The sequence below is a fragment of the Cherax quadricarinatus genome, chromosome 88 (genome assembly GCF_038502225.1).
Source record: "Cherax quadricarinatus isolate ZL_2023a chromosome 88, ASM3850222v1, whole genome shotgun sequence".
Classification (NCBI taxonomy): Eukaryota; Metazoa; Arthropoda; class Malacostraca; order Decapoda; family Parastacidae; genus Cherax; species Cherax quadricarinatus.
Window position 1 is genome coordinate 856,160 of NC_091379.1, and position 21,364 is coordinate 877,523.

At 39.6% G+C, this 21,364-nt stretch overlaps 1 protein-coding gene across 8 annotated transcripts in view; it reads right to left on the reverse strand.

Moving 5' to 3' along the window:
- The window catches only part of LOC128698571 (polyhomeotic-like protein 1), a 190,888-nt gene that overhangs the window by 48,480 nt on the left and 121,044 nt on the right, over positions 1–21,364 (reverse strand). For 6 of the 8 annotated variants that reach the window (XM_070103817.1, XM_070103816.1, XM_070103815.1 and 3 more), the window contains exons 2-5: positions 7,317–9,132; positions 4,477–4,649; positions 619–785; positions 1–26 (exon numbers count right to left, since the gene is read on the reverse strand). The exon at positions 1–26 is cut by the window's left edge and continues 145 nt beyond it. In XM_070103817.1, coding sequence (XP_069959918.1) covers positions 1–26; positions 619–785; positions 4,477–4,649; positions 7,317–9,132 — 2,182 coding nt within the window. Of the gene's footprint in view, positions 27–618; positions 786–4,476; positions 4,650–7,316; positions 9,133–18,152; positions 18,527–21,364 lie in introns of those variants that run through there. The other 2 variants (XM_053790862.2, XM_053790861.2) reach the window with 2 other exon arrangements.

Consider the following 21,364-nt stretch of genomic DNA (forward strand, 5'->3'; position numbering starts at 1 on the left):
TACAGTTGTTAGAATGCAGTCAAAATCTGTAAAAATAAATGAACAACACATTTATAATGATCACAACAGTTTTAATATTAAAAGGAATTATATTTCAACCCCTAAATTGTACAAGAAAAAATATGAATGTTAAGACAGCGTTTAAACGAGAAATTTATAATTATGAGTCCTGTTAAAATATTTAACGACATGACTTACAGAGGAAGAATTCTGTTCCACTTCACCATGGAGATACGAGGGAAGAAACAAGAACAAAAACTAGTAAGAAAATAGAAGAAAACCCAGGAGAGTATGTATATATACATATGCTTGTACATGCAAGTGTAGTGTGACCTAAGTGTAAGTAGAAGTAGCAAGATGTTCCTGAAATCTCGCATGTTTTTAAGACAGAAAAAAGACACCAGCAATCCTACCATCATATAAAACAATTACAGGCTTCCGTTTTACACTCACTCGGCAGGATGGTAGTATGTACCTCTCTGGGTGGTTGCTGTCTATCAACCTACTACCTAGGTAAAAAAATAATTACACTATTCAAAAAAATTCATCCAATATCCATTTTTTATGTCCCCCCCCCCCATAAACATCAGATATTGGATGATGCATTGTATTTATTACCTGTAATATCATAATAATCGGGCTTGTACGTATTGCAGCTCTTGTTGTCGGGTTCCTCGGGGGATAACCATCGTATTTTAATTTTTCGAGTGTTTCTAAAGACGTTCTGAGCGACTTGGCACAAGTAGAAAGTGCCTTCCGAATTTCTCAAGGCCACGTGCTCATTTCTGAAAAGTAAATATTTTATTAAACAACCACCAAACAACTTCTTGCATACCACTTTCTTCCAATCTAATGAGAACTCTGTGAATTTGCAGCCCAGAGTTCATAGATAGGGAAATACTGAAGACTTATGAAATAGCACATGATCTATAATATCCAAAAGATTTAATTGATGAATCTTTTAAAACTGCCACAAGTACATTCCACAATTTAAATCCAACCATATACACTTGCCCAACCTATTTTTATGCTACCCAAGCCATAGCTTTTGTAACCTTTTTACTCAAGTACCAGCTGACTTTTCCACATGAATAACTACTACCACTAGTATTACACCTCAGCCTATATATACCCTCTGTGACCATGTAGTGTTTGTAACGGCTTGACAAAGCTCCTGGAGAGAGAAACGTTGCCACAATAAAATGTCACATTAATTACACTTGTGGAGAGAGGGAGAATGAGGGGAGATATCATTGAGGTGTATAAGTGGATGATGGGCATAAACAAAGGTGATATTAACCCTTTCAGGGATTCCGACGTACTAGTACGGCTTACGCACCAGGGTTTTTGACGTACCAATACGCCTAAATTCTAGCGCCCTCAAATCTAGTGAGAGAAAGCTGGTAGGCCTATATATAAAAGAATGGGTCTATGTGGTCAGTGTGCGCAGTATAAAAAAAATCCTGAAGCACGCAGTGCGTAATGAGAAAAAAAAAAAACTTTTGACAGTGTTTTTGGTATAAAACAGCGACTTTGCGCTGTACAGTGGACCCCCGCATAACGTTGGCATCGCATAGTGTTAAATCCGCATAGCGATACATTTTATCGCTAAAATTTTGCCTCGCATAGTGCTAAAAAATTCGCTCAACGCGATTCGTCCGAGACACATCCATGCAGCCTGAGCCAGCCTCACTTGTTCTGCCAGTGGCATTGTTTACAAGCCAGCCTCCGCGGTAACACTCAAGCATACAATCGGAACATTTCGTATTACAGCCTTTTTATAGTGATTTCACCTGAAAAATGGGCCCCAAGAAAGCTTCTAGTGCCAACCCTACAGGAATAAGGGTGAGAATTACTATGGAGATGAAGAAAGAGATCATTGCTAAGTATGAAAGTGGAGTGCGTGTCTCCGAGCTGGCCAGGTTGTATAGTAAACCCCAATCAACCATCGCTTCTATTGTGTCCAAGAGAACGGCAATCAAGGAAGCTGTTCTTGCCAAAGGTTTAACTGTGCATTTGAAACAGAGATCGCAAGTGATAGAAGATGTTGAGAGACTGTTATTGGTGTGGATAAATGAAAAACAGATAACAGGCGATAGCATCTCTCAAGCAATCATAAGTGAAAAGGCTAGGAAGTTGCATGAGGATTTAATTAGAAAAATGCCTGCAACTAGTGGTGATGCGAGTGAATTTAAGGCCAGCAAAGGTTGGTTTGAGAGATTTAAGAGGCGTAGTGGCATACATAGTGTGATAAGGCATGGTGAGGCTGCCAGTTCGGACAAAAAAGCAGCTGAAAAATATGTGCATGAATTCAAGGAGTACATAGAGAGTGAAGGACTGAAACCTGAACAAGTGTTTAATTGTGACGAAACAGGCCTGTTTTGGAAGAAAATGCCAAGCAGGACCTACATTACTCAGGAGGAAAAGGCACTCCCAGGACATAAGCCTATGAAAGACAGGCTTACTCTTCTCATGTGTGCCAATGCTAGTGGTGATTGCAAAGTGAAGCCTTTATTAGTGTATCACTCTGAAACTCCCAGAGCATTCAGGCAAAGAATATCCTCAAGGCTAATCTGTGTGTGCTGTGGAGGGCAAACAATAAGGCATGGGTCACTAGGTACTTTTTCTATGACTGGTTACACCAAGCATTGCTCCCACTGTGAAAAATTACCTAACTGAAAAGAAATTAAACCTTAAGTGCCTCCTGGTGTTAGACAATGCCCCTGGTCATCCTACAGACTTGGCAGAGCGACTTTGTGGGGACATGAGCTTCATTAAGGTGAAGTTTTTGCCTCCTAATACCACTCCTCTCCTGCAGCCCATAGACCAGCAGGTTATTGCAAACTTCAAAAAACTGTACACAAAAGCTCTGTTTGAAAGGTGCTTTGTAGTGACCTCAGAAACTCAACTGACTCTAAGAGAGTTTTGGAGAGAGCACTTTAATATCCTCAATTGTGTAAACCTTATAGGTAAGGCTTGGGAGGGAGTGACTAAGAGGACCTTGAACTCTGCTTGGAAGAAACTGTGGCCAGAATGTGTAGACCAAAGGGATTTTGAAGGATTTGAGGCTAACCCTGAGAATCCTATGCCAGTTGAGGAATCAATTGTGGCATTGGGGAAGTCCTTGGGGTTGGAGGTTAGTGGGAAGGATGTGGAAGAGTTGGTGGAGGACAATGAAGAACTAACCACTGATGAGCTGCTAGATCAACTTCAACAGCAAGAGGCCACACCTGAGGAAATTGCTTCGGAGGAGGGGAGAGAGAAATTGAAGAAGTTGCCTACTTCAAAGATTAAGGAAATCTGTGCAAAGTGGCTTGAAGTGCAAACCTTCATGGATGAAAATCACCCTCAGACAGCTATTGCAAGCCGTGCTGATGACTATTACACTGACACTGTTGTGAAACACTTTAGAAAAGTCATAAAGGAACCAGAGGTACAGGCCACTATGGACAGATATGTTGTGCGACAGAAGTCCAGTGACTCTGAAGCTGGCCCTAGTGGCATTAAAAGAAGAAGGGAAGCAACCCCAGAAAAGGACTTGACACCTCAAGTCCTAATGGAAGGGGATTCCCCTTCTAAACACTAAAACCATCCAGTCTCCCCTCCTCCCATCCCATCAATCATCACCCCATCTTCAATAAAGGTAAGTGTCATGTAACTGTGCATGTTTTCTTAAGTTTGTGTGTATTAAAATTAATATTTCATATGAAATTTTTTTTTTCATACTTTTGGGCATCTTGCACAGATTAATTTGATTTCCACTATTTCTTATGGGGAAAATTAATTCGCATAACGATAATTTCGCATAACAGTGAGCTCTCAGGAACGGATTAATAGCGTTATGCGGGGATCCACTGTATTTTTGTATGGTATTTATGATGGTATTCTAGTTTTCCTGGTCTTATTTTATAGAATGGGAGACATATTACAGAAATTGAGATGATTTTGATTGGTTTTAAAGTGAAAAGTACCTTGAAATTGAGCTCAAATTAGCAGAAATCTTTGATTTTCTGCCAAAGTTCAAAAATAAACAAACCATGCTATGCATCCAATACACGTCAACTAGTGAGTCTAATATTCTTTCACAAGTGCGCTGATATTATTTATACCATTTCTACACTAATACAGTAGTCTGCATAACAGTAAATCTTCTATTTTTTGTGAGAATAAAAATTCAAAGTGGAAAGCAAAAGAATGTAAGAGGGGCGTGGGGACGTGACTAATGAACAGAGGAAATGTTATTTTAGTGCCAGGAATGTCTTTCTTGTTTATTCTAGACCCTATTTGGAAATTGGCATCTTTTGAAATTTGTGTGAAATTGGCAAAATTGCTAAATTCTGACCACTTTATTGGATAGTTGAAATCGGTAAATGGGTAGTTTCTTGTACTCATTCGATAGAAAAAATGGAGTTCTAGCGAAATAGTTATGATTTTTGTCTACTAGTACACCCTAATAATAAATTAAAAACCAATTACCTGAAGAAAACAATAAGTTTATCCTGAGGTGATTTTGTGGTAGATGAGTCTGTTTTCCGAACTCTGTTCAAGGAATCCAAACCAGGAGATTGGTACAAGTTTGCAGGGTTACGAGGTCGCTTACTGCGTCTTTCATCACCTGGAGTCTCTGCGGCTGATATTTCACGCTTTTGCTGCAACAAATATTTTTATTAATCATAAGAAAATAAGTTCTCTAAACATTACACATACTGCACTTACTGCGTATGTATAATTAAAATGTATACAAGGTAGTAAACATCATGGAGAAATGGAAAGGAATCCTTCCTCCATAAGCCATACATGTAAGCCTTAAGAGGCATCTGAAATGCCGGGAACAAGGGGATAGCAACCCTTTCTCCTGTATGAATTACTAAATGTAAAATGAAGATAAACTTTGTAGTTTTCTTTTTTTGGGTCACCTGCCTTGGTGGGGAAATGGTCGATATGTTGAAAAACAAAAAAAATAGTAGTACAGTACGTATATGTATTTAACACTAAAATATTATCCTCACATTATTATATTTGTGTGGAAGTGCCAAACGAACGGAGTTATAAAATCCTGACTAATAGAAGTAACTAGGTTTGATCTTAAGAGGGCAGCAGATCTAATTCATTGGATCAAGAGCCAACATCCACATCCCACTGAAGGGATCTAATGTAGACAAACCCGTTTTCTGCACAGAATATAGTGACTGGTATAAACAAGCTTTTAATCGAACACACATGTAGAGTAATTAAGTAGTACTGGCATGACCACAGTGCTCAAATAAAGGTCTTTACACCTCACCTTGGTGTATGTACAGTACATCTCTCCAAAAATTATAATCACAAATGCAACTGAATCTAGGACATGCTCCAGAAGTGGATACTGGGTGTGAATAAATGCATATTTCAAATACAGTATTATATACAATTTTAGTTATGTTCTATTACACATACATTTTAATTTTAGCTTGCCTAAAACGTTCTGTATAACCAAGGGGTTTTACACATGATCATCCAGTTTTCTAAAAACTATGCACTTTAAAATAATTTATTTTATGTATTATTATTATATTTATAGATGGGGTTGTAAAAGAAGTAAATGCTAGGGTGTTCGGGAGAGGGGTGAGATTAAATTATGGGGAATCAAATTCAAAATGGGAATTGACACAGTTACTTTTTGCTGATGATACTGTGCTTATGGGAGATTCTAAAGAAAAATTGCAAAGGTTAGTGGATGAGTTTGGGAATGTGTGTAAAGGTAGAAAGTTGAAAGTGAACATAGAAAAGAGTAAGGTGATGAGGGTGTCAAATGATTTAGATAAAGAAAAATTGGATTTCAAATTGGGGAGGAGGAGTATGGAAGAAGTGAATGTTTTCAGATACTACTTGGGAGTTGACGTGTCGACGGATGGATTTATGAAGGATGAGGTTAGTCATAGAATTGATGAGGGAAAAAAAGGTGAGTGGTGCGTTGAGGTATATGTGGAGTCAAAAAACGTTATCTATGGAGGCAAAGAAGGGAATGTATGAAAGTATAGTAGTACCAACACTCTTATATGGATGTGAAGCTTGGGTGGTAAATGCAGCAGCGAGGAGACGGTTGGAGGCAGTGGAGATGTCCTGTCTAAGGGCAATGTGTGGTGTAAATATTATGCAGAAAATTCGGAGTGTGGAAATTAGGAAAAGGTGTGGAGTTAATAAAAGTATTAGTCAGAGGGCAGAAGAGGGGTTGTTGAGGTGGTTTGGTCATTTAGAGAGAATGGATCAAAGTAGAATGACATGGAAAGCATATAAATCTATAGGGGAAGGAAGGCGGGGTAGGGGTCGTCCTCGAAAGGATTGGAGAGAGGGGGTAAAGGAGGTTTTGTGGGCAAGGGGCTTGGACTTCCAGCAAGCGTGCGTGAGCGTGTTAGATAGAAGTGAATGGAGACGAATGATACTTGGGACCTGACGATCTGTTGGAGTGTGAGCAGGGTAATATTTAGTGAAGGGATTCAGGGAAACCGGTTATTTTCATATAGTCAGACTTGAGTCCTGGAAATGGGAAGTACAATGCCTGCACTTTAAAGGAGAGGTTTGGGATATTGGCAGTTTGGAGGGATATGTTGTGTATCTTTATACGTATATGCTTCTAAACTGTTGTATTCTGAGCACCTCTGCAAAAACAGTGATTATGTGTGAGTGAGGTGAAAGTGTTGAATGATGATGAAAGCATTTTCTTTTTGGGGAATTTCTTTCTTTTTTGGGTCACCCTGCCTCGGTGGGAGACGGCCGACTTGTTGAAAAAAAAAAAAATCATTATTATTTCTATTACCATTATTATTATTGTTATTATTATAATGCTTTAGCCTCCTATGATAAAGTAATTTAAATGTTACATTTACAACAACAAATTTTAATCAAACACTACAACAATGAAAAATTGTGATAATTTAGTTTAACTTTTTAAAAGCTGATATTTACTTGACACCAAGTACTATATAACATTAATGCACTCAATGGTATGCAGCATGCAATTAAAAAAAATTAACGAGTTAAATTAATATACATGTACTAGTCTAAAACACGAAAAACTTTCATGTTATCCCAAAATGACGCAGCACGAGAACATAAAATGCAACATTGTTCACTGTCAGCATGAACAGACAAAGATATTCATTACTGTATCTAAGTAGGACTTTTATAACAAAAAGAAACAGAACTGCCAGTCTACATCAAGGGTTGCCAGTGCTGTACTCACTGCTCCACCTGCAATATCATTGCAACAATACATCATTTGGGGATTAGTTAATACATAATAGCTCTCCATAGAAAAGGAGCAATAAGCAACCTACTCTGGGTGTTCGTGTCTTTTTCGGCGTATCGGGGATATCCTCGTCTTTTGCGTCAGCATGGTTAACAGTCTTTGCATCTGTTGAATTTTCAATAGAAGACTTGGCACTTGGGCTCTCTTTCACAATTTCTTTCTTGGGTTGAGGGACTGATGTTTCAACTTTTGGCTTATTAACTGGAGAGGCAGGTTTGGGCAGTGACACTGCTGGAGGCAAAGATGGCTTGGTTTCAGTGGATGGAGCTTCAGTAGGCTTTGATGGCAGAAGGGGATTAATAGGCTTCACCGGCGACTTGGACACTGGCACTCCATTAACACTTGGAATTGTTTGAGTCTTCGCAATTGTATCTACAGACAGCTTTGTGGTTTCTACTGCTTTGTGTGGAGGAATTTCTGAGACAGCAGGTTTTTGTGAAAGTATCTCAGTGAGTGAGGGTTTGGGATGAGGTGTGGGTGTAGCAGCAGGTGTAGTGGCTGCTGGTGGCTTTGTGGAAGTATTAAGAGCTGAGGATGCTGGTGGCATTGGCTTAGCTTGCTGAGGCAGCTGGGGAGGTTTCTGTATAGGTAGTGGCATGGCATTGGCGAGTCTTGGTGGTTGAGCCTGACCGGCTATGGTTACAGGTGTGATCGATGCGTAGGGCTTTAGACTCTGTGTAGGGCCAGTTGGAGGGCCAGCAGGCTGGGCAGGCTTAATACTAAGAGGAATCACTGAAGCAGGTATAGGTACAGCAGCTGGTACAGGTTTTGTGGGTGATGCAGACTGAGCTTGTCCTAGTTTAGGTTGGTTGGCAGATGGTATAGAGGCTGGAGAGGGTTGTGAGATCTGAGGGGATTTATGAAAGCTAGGAGTTATAGAAACGGATGGCATAAGTGGCTTTGATGAGATTGCTGCATTCTGTGATAGTGCAGCAGGCTTCAGAGGCTGTGAATGCTGTTGGTGTTGAACTGGAAGAGCAGGCTTTGGGGGTTGTTGATGTTGAGGCTGTTGGAGAGATACAGCTGGCTTTGGTGCTTGCTGATGTTGTGGTTGCTGCTGGTGCTGTTGTTGCTGTTGTTGCTGCTGCTGCTGCTGATGCAGCTGTTGTTGCTGATGCAACTGTTGATGAACAGGTACAGCTAGTTTAGGCTGCTGCTGTTGTGGTTGCTGTTGCTGCTGCTGTTGTGCCTGCTGCTGCTGTTGTTGTTGTTGCTGCTGCTGCTGCTGCTGCTGCTGCTGCTGCTGCTGCTGCTGCTGCTGATGCTGCTGCTGCTGATGCTGCTGCAGCTGCTGTTGCTGCTGCAAGTGTGTCTGCAGGTGTGACTGCTGCTGCATCACTTGTGTTGTAGATTTAGAGATAGAAGTAGCTGACGTTACAGGTACAAGAGCAGGTGTAGGCTTGGGCATCTGTGCCATGTTTGCCGTTGTGCTAACTGGTGGATTGGGCTTGAGTTGTGCTGTAGGGTGTACTGGCATTTGCAGCTTTGGCTGGACCTGCTGGACATTTGTCGTAGTCGTGGTAGTGGTGGGCACTACAGGCTTTGGGGATATATTTCCTGGGGGGGTCTGTGGTTTTGGGGCCATATGACCTGGAGTGCCTGTGGGTTTTGGTGCCATTGACCCAGGGGCTCCTGTGTGTGCTGGTCTAGGCTGCATGGGGTAACCTGTCTGCATAGGTCGTGGAGGCATTGTCTGCCCCATGGTTGGAGGGTGCTGAGCAGCGGGATGCTGCGGAGGGCCGGGCATGTTGTGTGCAGGTGGCGGTTGATTCATGCCACCTCCCATCTTGTGGGGATCCATATACCAGGTGTTACCAGAGTTGTGTTGATTATGACTGTTCCACCTGAAAAGTAATAAATTAATTAATATAAGAGAGATTAAAGTGAATTCATACAGCTATTAGCAGTTAGTACAATACTCGATACATATTCTGAGGAACTTTTGAAGTATTTATTAACAAATATGAATCCTATACAAAAAACATGATAAATTTTATAAAATAGTTTAACAAGAACACCTCAAAAGATTATTTTGGTTAACTGTCTGCTACGAGTACAAAAACAGTACAAGTGCCAAGATTTCAAATTGTGTGTCACAGAAGTTCAAAATGAGCAGAGATAAGATTAAGGTTATGAGAATAAGTATCATTAGTCCAGGAAAAAAAAGATTAGACATAAGATTAGAAGGAAGGAGTACTAGGGAAACAAGTGGAGTTGGTGTACCAGCAGATGGGTCTATGAAAGATGAGGAAAAAATCACAGAACAGATAAAGAATGAAAATAGCAGTACTGATGAGTCAGTGAAGAAAGAGAAGGTTGAAAAATGAAAAAGGGAGGAGGCGTTGGAGAGAATGCATCAAAATGTTGCAAAGGGTTTAAATCAAACTCCACTACGTATTTAGTAGCAAGGAGACTGGTGGCAAAAGGTCATGTCAAAGACCAATGTATGGTGCGAACATTATGCAATAAAGAAGGCAGGAGACAATGTACATAAAATTCAAACCTATGATAGTGAGGTGTGCACTTAGAATTATAGTTATATATGCAGTACATTTGCTTCTGCATAATGCACAATACACAAGTCAAGAAAATTAGTAAGAGCAAGAGAGAGAGAGAACAAGCAAGAAGCAGGCGAGAGAACAAGTGAGAAAACAAGTGAACAGGTGAAAGAGAACAAGCAAGAAAACAGATGAGAGAATAAGCAAGAAAACAGATGAGAGAGAACAACTGAGAGCGAGAGAAAAAGTCGGGACACTAAAACAAGAGAATACGTATATGAAAAAGTGAGAATGACACTGATAGTGAAAGTGACAGCAAGTAAGATCAACAATCAGAGTGTGATAAAGTGATGGGAACAGAAGAGGGACACTGGGGAGGAAGTCGGGCTTAAAAAGGAGGGAGGGGAATGGGGGCGGGGAACTGGAGAGTGGATAAGGGGGCAGGGGAAGAGGTGAGGAAGAGGGAAGGGGCAAAGGGGAGGGGAAGAGAAAGGAGGAAGAGCAATGAAGAGGGAAGAAGAGGAAAGGGAAGAGGAAGGAGAAAGAGGGGTGAGATGGGGATGGGAGAGGAGAGGTAAGTGAGGAGAAAGGTAGGGGAAGGAGAGATGTCGGAGGGGGCAAGAAAGGTAGGAGAGAGGGGGAGAAAGGTAGGGGGAGAAAGGTAGGAGGGGGCAAAGTTGGAGAGTGGTGGAGTTGGAAAAGAGAGGGAGTGAGAGGTAAGAGAGGTGGAAGATGGGGCAGAAGAGGTAGGGGGTTTTCAGATGGGAAAAGATGTACAAGAAGGAATAGGTAGTGAGAGAGGAAGAAGGGTAGGAAAAAGGAAGAGCGGAGGATGAGTAGGAGAAAGGAAGAGAGAAGGATAATGAGTAGGAGAAAGGAAGAGAGGAGGGTGAGTAGGAGAGAGAAAGGAAGAGAGAAGGAGGATAAGTAAGAGAAAGGATGAGAGAAGGAGGATGAGTAGGAGAAAGGAAGAGAGAAGGAGGATGAGTAGGAGATAGGAAGAGAGGAGGAGGATGAGCAGGAGAAAGGAAGATAGGAGGAGGATGAGCAGGAGAAAGGAAGATAGGAGGAGGATGAGCAGAAGAAAGGAAGATAGGAGGAGGATGAGTAGGAGAAAGGAAAATAGGAGGATGAACATGAGAAAGGACAAGAGGAGGAGGATGAGTAGGAGAAAGGAAGAGAGGAGGAAGATGAGCAGGAGAAAGGAAGATAGGAGGAGGATGAGTAGAAGAAAGGAAGAGAGGAGGATGAGTAGGAGAAAGGAAGAGAGGGAGAAGGTACAGTATGAAATAGGGAGAGAGGGGGGAGAGATGGGTAGGAGATAAGGAGAGAGGAAGAGGGGCAGGAAATACGGAGGGGGAGGAGGGGAAGAGTTATAAGATGAGGAGAGGGATAAGAGGTAAAAAAAAAATGAAGAAGTGACAAGGAGAGGGGAAAGGGGAAGAGGAGAGGGAAAAAGAGGAGAAGAGTAAGAGAGAAAGAGGAAGAGGAGAGGGGAAAGAGGAGGAGAGAGAAGAGGAGAAAAAAGATGAGAAAAAAGAGAGAAAACAGAGAAAGAGAAGAGGAAGAGTAGAGGAGAAAGAGGAGATGAGTAAGAGGAGAAAGGGGAAGAAGAGAGGGATATGCTGACTTTCAATACTATGACATAACACAACACATGCTGTCAGCCAACATTCACCAGACATCCAAGGAGTTAGAGAACCATTTATTGTACTTCTGAAAATAAATTCAACAGAAACAAACACCTATATTATACTCCAAAAACCCAGAGAACATATGAATAGCACTGCAGCAGGACTACTGGCTCATGCAAGACATGTCTTAAAACTTGTGTAACCCATTATTAAAGTTGCCTGAAGCATTTTTCATTAAGGCTACTTAAAGTGGTTATAATCATAACCATAATTTTTAAGGGGGTGGAAGGGTAAGTCTGTGGAAGGCCTCGGTCAGATGACCAAAATCTCCAACTGTGGGTCATCGTATGACTAAGACCCACATCAGGAAACACTTGTCCTGTTTCCTGACAAACCTTACCTAACCTACTTAAGATTTTTCCACTGGTCTAAAATTCTACTACAAAATTAGCGTTTTCCTCCATTCTTACTTAATGTGCGCTAGTGAAAGCACTTAATTCATATCCTCTGTACTTATCTTTGTCTTACAAGTGCACAATCCAGTCAGAGCCTCTCCTCCTACTCCACATTTCTGGTTTTTTTAAGTCCTGTGTTTTCATCAACTTTTGGAGAAAAATATTCCCCAAAGAAGGATTTATGTTGTCAACATTTCTTTGCACACTGTTTTCCAGGATATTTAGATTCATTCTGTCATATAAAACACAAAAAATTCACCAATTATTTATTTCTTGAAAATTATTAAATTTAGCAGTTTTTGTAAGTTACTGGTGAACTTTTATGTTTCTGAAACAAAGAAAAGGCCAGCAATTTTGCCAGTGCAGAACCTTTTAACAGGCTTTTGTTTCACACTCATATGACAGCTGAAACTATCTTCCCTGGGGAAGGTTGGACCTACTACCTGTGACAAACCTGTAGTAAAGACATTGACAGACAAAACACAGCAACCAAAAAATTATTATTTGGTGTAGTCAAGTGGTACTGTAACAGCTCTTGCAAGGGGATCACCCCCTGGTGATAATAGTTTGACAGCCTGTCTGACTCATGGTTAACAGATGGAGATCAAGCTTCCACTGCTTAAACTTTTCACTGTCACCCACAAAGATCTATGTCATTAGTGCCAGTGTTGTTCACATATATCTATATTTTAAGTAGTGCTCCCTCAAATGTGCTGGGAGTGGTAAATCAGGGACTAGACTTGAGTGAATGGATCTGTGGAGGCAGCATGTACAGTATAAAAAAAATCCTGCCCCATGCAGTGCAAGGGGCACTGCATGTGTTTGGTCTAAAGTAATAACTTTAAGGTGTTTTCTAGGGTGGTTTTTATGGGTTTTTTTCTGTTTCTTAATACCATTTGATAGAATAGAAGACATACTAGTGAAACAGATATGACTGGTTGGTTTCAGACTAGTCAAAGAACTAGCCTCATCCTCTCAGCCTGTTTTAAGGGCTTTTACTAGGTCTGCTTCAATTACTGGGATGGCCTAAACCATGACCAATCATTCTTGGCTATATGTTATCTGAAATATTGTAAAATTGCAATTTGTTGTGATAATGGATATAAAATGGAGAGGAAGTGTTATATAGGAAAGGACTGGATATATGATTAATAAACAGAAGAAAGGTTGCTTTAGCCACTTGAAAGCCTACAGTATTTATTTTAGACTGTGATTTTAAATTCACCAGATTACTGAATTGTTTACGTTACAGGGTAGTTGTGATAGCTGAATGGGTGGTGTCTTGTGATTAATCAATAGGATGGAAGGTATACTAGCAAAAATAACTAGGAACTGGGTCAAATTTAGCACAGGACTCACAGTGGGTGAAATTGCCAATGCATAAATTGTGCCCAGAGTGCCAACTTGGCACCTCTGTAATTACACAAATTTTCCATCAAATTTTACATTTTTGGTGTCACTACCTTCAAGAAAAGATTCAATATAATTTCAGAAGAAATTAAGAAAAATAAACAGCAACACTGACAGCACTTTTAATTTTGGGGTGATGGCAGTGAGAGTGAGTTAATCTAATTACTGTAATCATGTTCCCAAGCTTACATTTCACTTTAAAATATAAAAAATATTAAATTAGTGTTAATAAAACAAATTGACTGCGATGGTCTAAATCAAACAACAAAGGAAACAGTATGTTATAAGATATCCAGTGGATATCTTATGATGTAAATAAAGTAACATCCAGTGGATATCTTATGATGTAAATAAAGTGATATCCAGTGGATAATAGTGGTAATAGAGTTGTGGATGAGTGGAACAAACTCCAAAGTACCGTTATAGAGGCCAGAACGTTGTGTAGCTTTAAAAATAGGTTGGATAAATACATGAGTAGATGTGGGTGGGTGTGAGTTAGACCTGATAGCTTGTGCTAACAGGTCGGTTGCCGTGTTCCTCCCTTAAGTCAATGTGACCTGACCTGACTAGGTTGGGTGCATTGGCTTAAGCCGGTAGGAGACTTGGACCTGCCTCGCATGGGCCAGTAGGCCTTCTGCAGTGTTCCTTCGTTCTTATGTTCTTATATCTTATGATGTAAATAAAGTAACATCCAGTGGATATCTTATGATGTAAATAAAGTGATATCCAGTGGATATCTTATGATGTAAATAAAGTAACATCCAGTGGATATCTTATGATGTAAATAAAGTGATATCCAGTGGATATCTTATGATGTAAATAAAGTAACATCCAGTGGATATCTTATGATGTAAATAAAGTGATATCCAGTGGATATCTTATGATGTAAATAAAGTAACATCCAGTGGATATCTTATGATGTAAATAAAGTGATATCCAGTGGATATCTTATGATGTAAATAAAGTAACATCCAGTGGATATCTTATGATGTAAATAAAGTAACATCCAGTGGATATCTTATGATGTAAATAAAGTGATATCCAGTGGATATCTTATGATGTAAATAAAGTAACATCCAGTGGATATCTTATGATGTAAATAAAGTGATATCCAGTGGATATCTTATGATGTAAATAAAGTAACATCCAGTGGATATCTTATGATGTAAATAAAGTGATATCCAGTGGATATCTTATGATGTAAATAAAGTAACATCCAGTGGATATCTTATGATGTAAATAAAGTGATATCCAGTGGATATCTTATGATGTAAATAAAGTAACATCCAGTGGATATCTTATGATGTAAATAAAGTAACATCCAGTGGATATCTTATGATGTAAATAAAGTAACATCCAGTGGATATCTTATGATGTAAATAGTGATATCCAGTGGATATCTTATGATGTAAATAAAGTAACATCCAATGGATATCTTATGATGTAAATAAAGTGATATCCAGTGGATATCTTATGATGTAAATAAAGTAACATCCAGTGGATATCTTATGATGTAAATAAAGTGATATCCAGTGGATATCTTATGATGTAAATAAAGTAACATCCAGTGGATATCTTATGATGTAAATAAAGTAACATCCAGTGGATATCTTATGATGTAAATAAAGTAACATCCAGTGGATATCTTATGATGTAAATAAAGTGATATCCAGTGGATATCTTATGATGTAAATAAAGTAACATCCAGTGGATATCTTATGATGTAAATAAAGTGATATCCAGTGGATATCTTATGATGTAAATAAAGTAACATCCAGTGGATATCTTATGATGTAAATAAAGTGATATCCAGTGGATATCTTATGATGTAAATAAAGTAACATCCAGTGGATATCTTATGATGTAAATAAAGTGATATCCAGTGGATATCTTATGATGTAAATAAAGTAACATCCAGTGGATATCTTATGATGTAAATAAAGTAACATCCAGTGGATATCTTATGATGTAAATAAAGTAACATCCAGTGGATATCTTATGATGTAAATAAAGTGATATCCAGTGGATATCTTATGATGTAAATAAAGTAACATCCAGTGGATATCTTATGATGTAAATAAAGTGATATCCAGTGGATATCTTATGATGTAAATAAAGTAACATCCAGTGGATATCTTATGATGTAAATAAAGTGATATCCAGTGGATATCTTATGATGTAAATAAAGTAACATCCAGTGGATATCTTATGATGTAAATAAAGTAACATCCAGTGGATATATTTTGATGTAAATAAAGTAACATCCAGTGGATATATTTTGATGTAAATAAAGTAACATCCAGTGGATATCTTATGATGTAAATAAAGTAACATCCAGTGGATATATTTTGATATAAATAAAGTATGAACAGTAATTTTTCATTGATGTTATATACATGATGATTGTAAAACTTCTCAAAATTCAGTAATGTAACATTAAGTAAGAAGAGGCCCTGTGCACTGGCATTGATAATTATTATTATAATCATGGGGGAGAGCTAAACCCATAGGATTATACAGTGCCTGTGGGAGGGGGGGGGATGGAAGGTATTCAAGATCAATTCAGAGAACTGGAGCACAGATCTAATTCCTTAGATCAAGAGCCCCTCACCAGCATCAAGGAACTTCCCTTGAGGGGTCACTGGCAATTAATTTTTGTTATTCTTCACAAAGTTAATAAAATGCTTACCCATGCTGATCAAACATAAACACTACCTTTACTTGCAAATAAAAATTTTATGTAGATCACCAATAACCTTACCAAATTTACTTTTAAAATCAGTATTATTATATTTAGAGGAAGCACTAAACTCATAGGGGTCATACAGTGCCTAGGGAAATTAAGAGGCAATCAGGTTTGATCCATGGAAGGGAAGCATAGGTGTAATTATTGGGATCAAGAGCCCCTCACTGACATCAAGGAACATCCCTTGATGGCATACTTAAATCAGTATTAACGACCAATAAAGTTACTGATAAATCCAAATGCAACAGAAAAATAATGTCAGATTAAAATAATCATCTCTACTTTACTAACATAACATAGCCAGAGTAAAATAACCATCTCTATTAACATACAATAGTATACAACTGCTACTTGGCATATTCTAACCATTAATTATAGTTTGAATTACACAATATTAAGTCTGTTTTCCAGTTGAGATATTATTATTTTGTGCAAATGGTAAAGAGATTCTGACCATACCCAGCTAACCCAATCTAGCATAACAACCTCACTCCATCATTAGCACTGGCATGTCTTTGTTTACATTCATCCAGTGCATAGCACAGTGCTAATTACTGATTTGCTCAGAGGTGCTGTGCAACCAAAATGTACCACTTTTGCTAATATCTCCCATTATTATTATTATAATCAAGGGGGAAGCGCTAAACCCGGAGGATTATACAGCACCTGGGGGGGGGGGGATGTGGAAGGCATTCAGGCTTAATTCGGGGAACTGGAGCACAGATCCAATTCCCTAAATCAAGAGCCCCTCACCAACATCAAGGAACCTTCCTTGAGGGGCTAATATCTCCCAAAATAACAATTTGCACAATTTTTTTTTTTTTTTCTACTTTTTCTGTGGTGTGCATAGGTTGTATATATAGTAAAATGTGAACTAATGCCAGAGTTTTGCCAAGCAGTAGTTGTAAACTTTAGCCCCATATCATGCATCTATGTTGTTTACTATCCACCTTTTCCTTATTAAGCAATTTATTACAACCTCCCCTTAACTGGTAACTACAAATGCAGTACATATAAGCCTTAATTTAAATCATGAGATCTTCAAGAGTGCAGCATGCAGTTTTAATGGGATGCTAAGGTTCTCTTCAATGCTGAATTATAGTTAATATTAGTTAAGTAGCTAGGCCAGGAACTATGTCTCAACCCCTACAATCACAACTTGGTGAGCATGCCCCAGCAAGTACATTATGATTTATGTCCATGGGAAAGAGCTGAACCTATAAAGGTCATATAGCACTCTGGGAATGGGAGACAATCAGGTTTGATCCAAGGGGATGGTAGCTCAAATTCCCTGGATTTAGAACCCTTCAACATGAAACCCTGGAAAGTAGGGAGGACTGACATGTACTGATAAGCATCATTATTAAGTAAGTTTATTTAGGTATAGGTACACATAATTACAATTATCATACATATTAACGTGTGTAAACTATCCACTAAGATAACCCTAAAAACGTCAGTCACAGTGAATTATCTCCACTCGAGTCCTTGTAACAAACCCAAACTTCTGACCCCAATTCTTGACCCAGCAATGTTCCCCATTCCCACTCACCCACAAACATTATACAAAAGTTATCCTTAACCTATGCCAGGTAGTAAATAATTATAAACACATTTAATCATAGCACAGTATAAGAAACACCGAGAGGTTAAAATACCAGCAACAAACAACCAGAGTAACGGTAACAACGAAGACTACCATGAATATGGCATCAAATAAACTGTTAAGAGTGACCGTGTGATAGAGGGTAGCCAGCATGGTTATGACATGACACTGTGCAAGAGGAATAACACGTGGAAGATAAGATAGAGAGGAAAGAAGAGGAGAGGAGAGAGGAGGCGGCGGGTTGGAGGGACCCGGAACAAGCCAGTCTCGTACCCTGACACCTTGCAACACTGACTTTTTCTGCCTTTATTTAGCCGTCCACAGGTGCGCCCTGGAGCCCTGGTGCTGGCAGGACCGCGGATATGGACATGCAGGATATTAAACAAGCCCGAGAGGGGAAAAAATCACGTTGAAGACACTGTGACACCAAAGCACAATAAGCCTAACGACTCCATGGCGTGTGTAAATAAAGCCACAAGGATCCACAATTTACTCATTTTACGCCTCAATCTCACCGTCTTAATCACTGGAGAGCTTACCCCTAGCTAGGCTGACACACGTCCAAGTCTGGGTGATGGTATTTACGGCCACTAACGCATTAACAGGTGTTAAAATCGCGAGAACCTAATCTGCCTTTCACAGATCAATTCCAAACATCGGCCATAATGGCATCATAGTTTGCCAAGTGGCCGCCAGAGGTCACCACTCACCACACACAAACATAGCTTATTATGCCTCATTTAGGCGCCGCTAAGCCCCTGAATGCTTTTTTAAAATGCTATATATCGCGGTATCTTGCTCGGCAGGGAGGCGGAGGGGGTAAAAATGGCGAGGTTTGGTGTGGATATATGTGAATCTGGCAGGTTGAGGCAGCCGCCACTCCCAACATGCACCGGCGGGACGCGCGCTGCTCACTCATACTACCTTAGACATCTTCTTAGACATCATACTTCATCACTCATATTACCTCTATATCACCTCCCATGCCTATGTACAACTCTACTCCATATGTTATAACCTTAAAACTCTACAACTTCATTCAATAAAACATCATTAGAGATTTACTACATCTCTCGTATTTGGATATTCTTATTAAGCGGGTAAGATGTCTATAGAATGAGAACGCTTAAAACTTTAATAACAATGAAATACCGCCGTAAACAACGTGCAAAATAACGGTAAACAGAGAGGGATCATTTTCTTTTGTTGTAGTGAGGAAATCAGTTGGTGTAGATGACTTAGGCAGCATCAGTCATCATGAAGAATGCGCCCAAACTAAAGCGCATCACTGCCCTTTCTCTCTCTCCTTCAATTACTACTGAACATCATCAACCCTTTCCTGATTTTTTTAAATCTCATTCTATCTCCTTCCTTACATGGATAAAGCCACTACCAGCCAGGGCAATATACTTCCTCCTAGCCTAGAAACTGACTAAAATAGGCGCGCTATTTTCTACAATATTAAGAGGTATTAGCATCATGTTTGAATTCAATTCTTTCCATCTCGTGAATGCATTATCTAACCCGCGCCTTTTTCAACTCTACCTAATATGTAAATCACTAAGTTTATTTAGGTAAGATAAGATAATATTTCGTTCGGATTTTTAACCCCGGAGGGTTAGCCACCCAGGATAACCCAAGAAAGTCAGTGCGTCATCGAGGACTGTCTAACTTATTTCCATTGTGGTCCTTAATCTTGTCCCCCAGGATGCGACCCACACCAGTCGACTAACACCCAGGTACCTATTTGCTGCTAGGTGAACAGGACAACAGGTGTAAGGAAACGTGTCGAAATGTTTCCACCCGCCGGGAATCGAACCCGGGCCCTCCGTGTGTGAAGCGGGAGCTTTAGCCACCAGGCCACCGGGCCAGGTATACATAACTACAATTATCATATATAGTATATATTACCAAGGGTTATCCTAAGTAATGATGATCTAAAGGACCCCTATGTAAATATAAATTATTATTTTTTTCCTTATTCCTAGTATATATCCTTTATTGTGAAATATCTCCTACATTGTATAATAATAAGGTATTAAAAGGACCCCAATGGAAATAAGTCACTGAATTTTTTGGGGTTATCCTGGGTTCTCTACACATATGTTGCTATGTATGATAATTTATGTACCTGAATGTTGATGTGTACCTGTACCTGAATGTTGATGTGTACCTGTACCTGAATGTTGATGTGTACCTGTACCTGAATGTTGATGTGTACCTGTACCTGAATGTTGATGTGTACCTGTACCTGAATGTTGATGTGTACCTGTACCTGAATATTGATGTGTACCTGTACCTGAATAATAATGTGTACCTGTACCTGAATAATAATGTGTACCTGTACCTGAATAATAATGTGTACCTGTACCTGAATAATAATGTGTACCTGTACCTGAATAATAATGTGTACCTGTACCTGAATAATAATGTGTACCTGTACCTGAATAATAATGTGTACCTGTACCTGAATAATAATGTGTACCTGTACCTGAATAATAATGTGTACCTGTACCTGAATAATAATGTGTACCTGTACCTGAATATTGATGTAAAAAAGTTTATTTGCTTGCAAAGTTTACAATGTGTGGGTTACATATTAAAATTATTAATTAAAGTCCTCTAGCATACCTAGGTATACTTGCACATAGGTATACCTATATACAATTCTCACAGTATATATTACCCAGGATAACTCATAAAAGGTCAAAATGATTTATTTCCATTATGTATTACCTGGAGTTTACCTGGAGAGAGTTCCGGGGGTCAACGCCCCCGCGGCCCGGTCTGTGACCAGGCCTCCTGGTGGACCAGAGCCTGATCAACCAGGCTGTTACTGCTGGCTGCACGCAAACCAACGTACGAGCCACAGCCCGGCTGGTCAGGAACCGACTTTAGGTGCTTGTCCAGTGCCAGCTTGAAGACTGCCAGGGGTCTGTTGGTAATCCCCCTTATGTATGCTGGGAGGCAGTTGAACAGTCTCGGGCCCCTGACACTTATTGTATGGTCTCTTAACGTGCTAGTGACACCCCTGCTTTTCATTGGGGGGATGTTGCATCGTCTGCCAAGTCTTTTGCTTTCGTAGTGAGTGATTTTCGTGTGCAAGTTCGGTACTAGTCCCTCTAGGATTTTCCAGGTGTATATAATCATGTATCTCTCCCGCCTGCGTTCCAGGGAATACAGGTTTAGGAACCTCAAGCGCTCCCAGTAATTGAGGTGTTTTATCTCCGTTATGCGCGCCGTGAAAGTTCTCTGTACATTTTCTAGGTCAGCAATTTCACCTGCCTTGAAAGGTGCTGTTAGTGTGCAGCAATATTCCAGCCTAGATAGAACAAGTGACCTGAAGAGTGTCATCATGGGCTTGGCCTCCCTAGTTTTGAAGGTTCTCATTATCCATCCTGTCATTTTTCTAGCAGATGCGATTGATACAATGTTATGGTCCTTGAAGGTGAGATCCTCCGACATGATCACTTCCAGGTCTTTGACGTTGGTGTTTCGCTCTATTTTGTGGCCAGAATTTGTTTTGTACTCTGATGAAGATTTAATTTCCTCGTGTTTATCATATCTGAGTAAGATTTTATTTATATGATAAACCAGGTTCAATATTAACATTATTTTTCAAAGTACAATGCTGTTAAAAACACAACACTATGTAAATTACCTAATTTAACTACCAAAAATAATACATCAAGGGCCTCCAGCAGCAACAGCCTGGTTGACCAGGTAA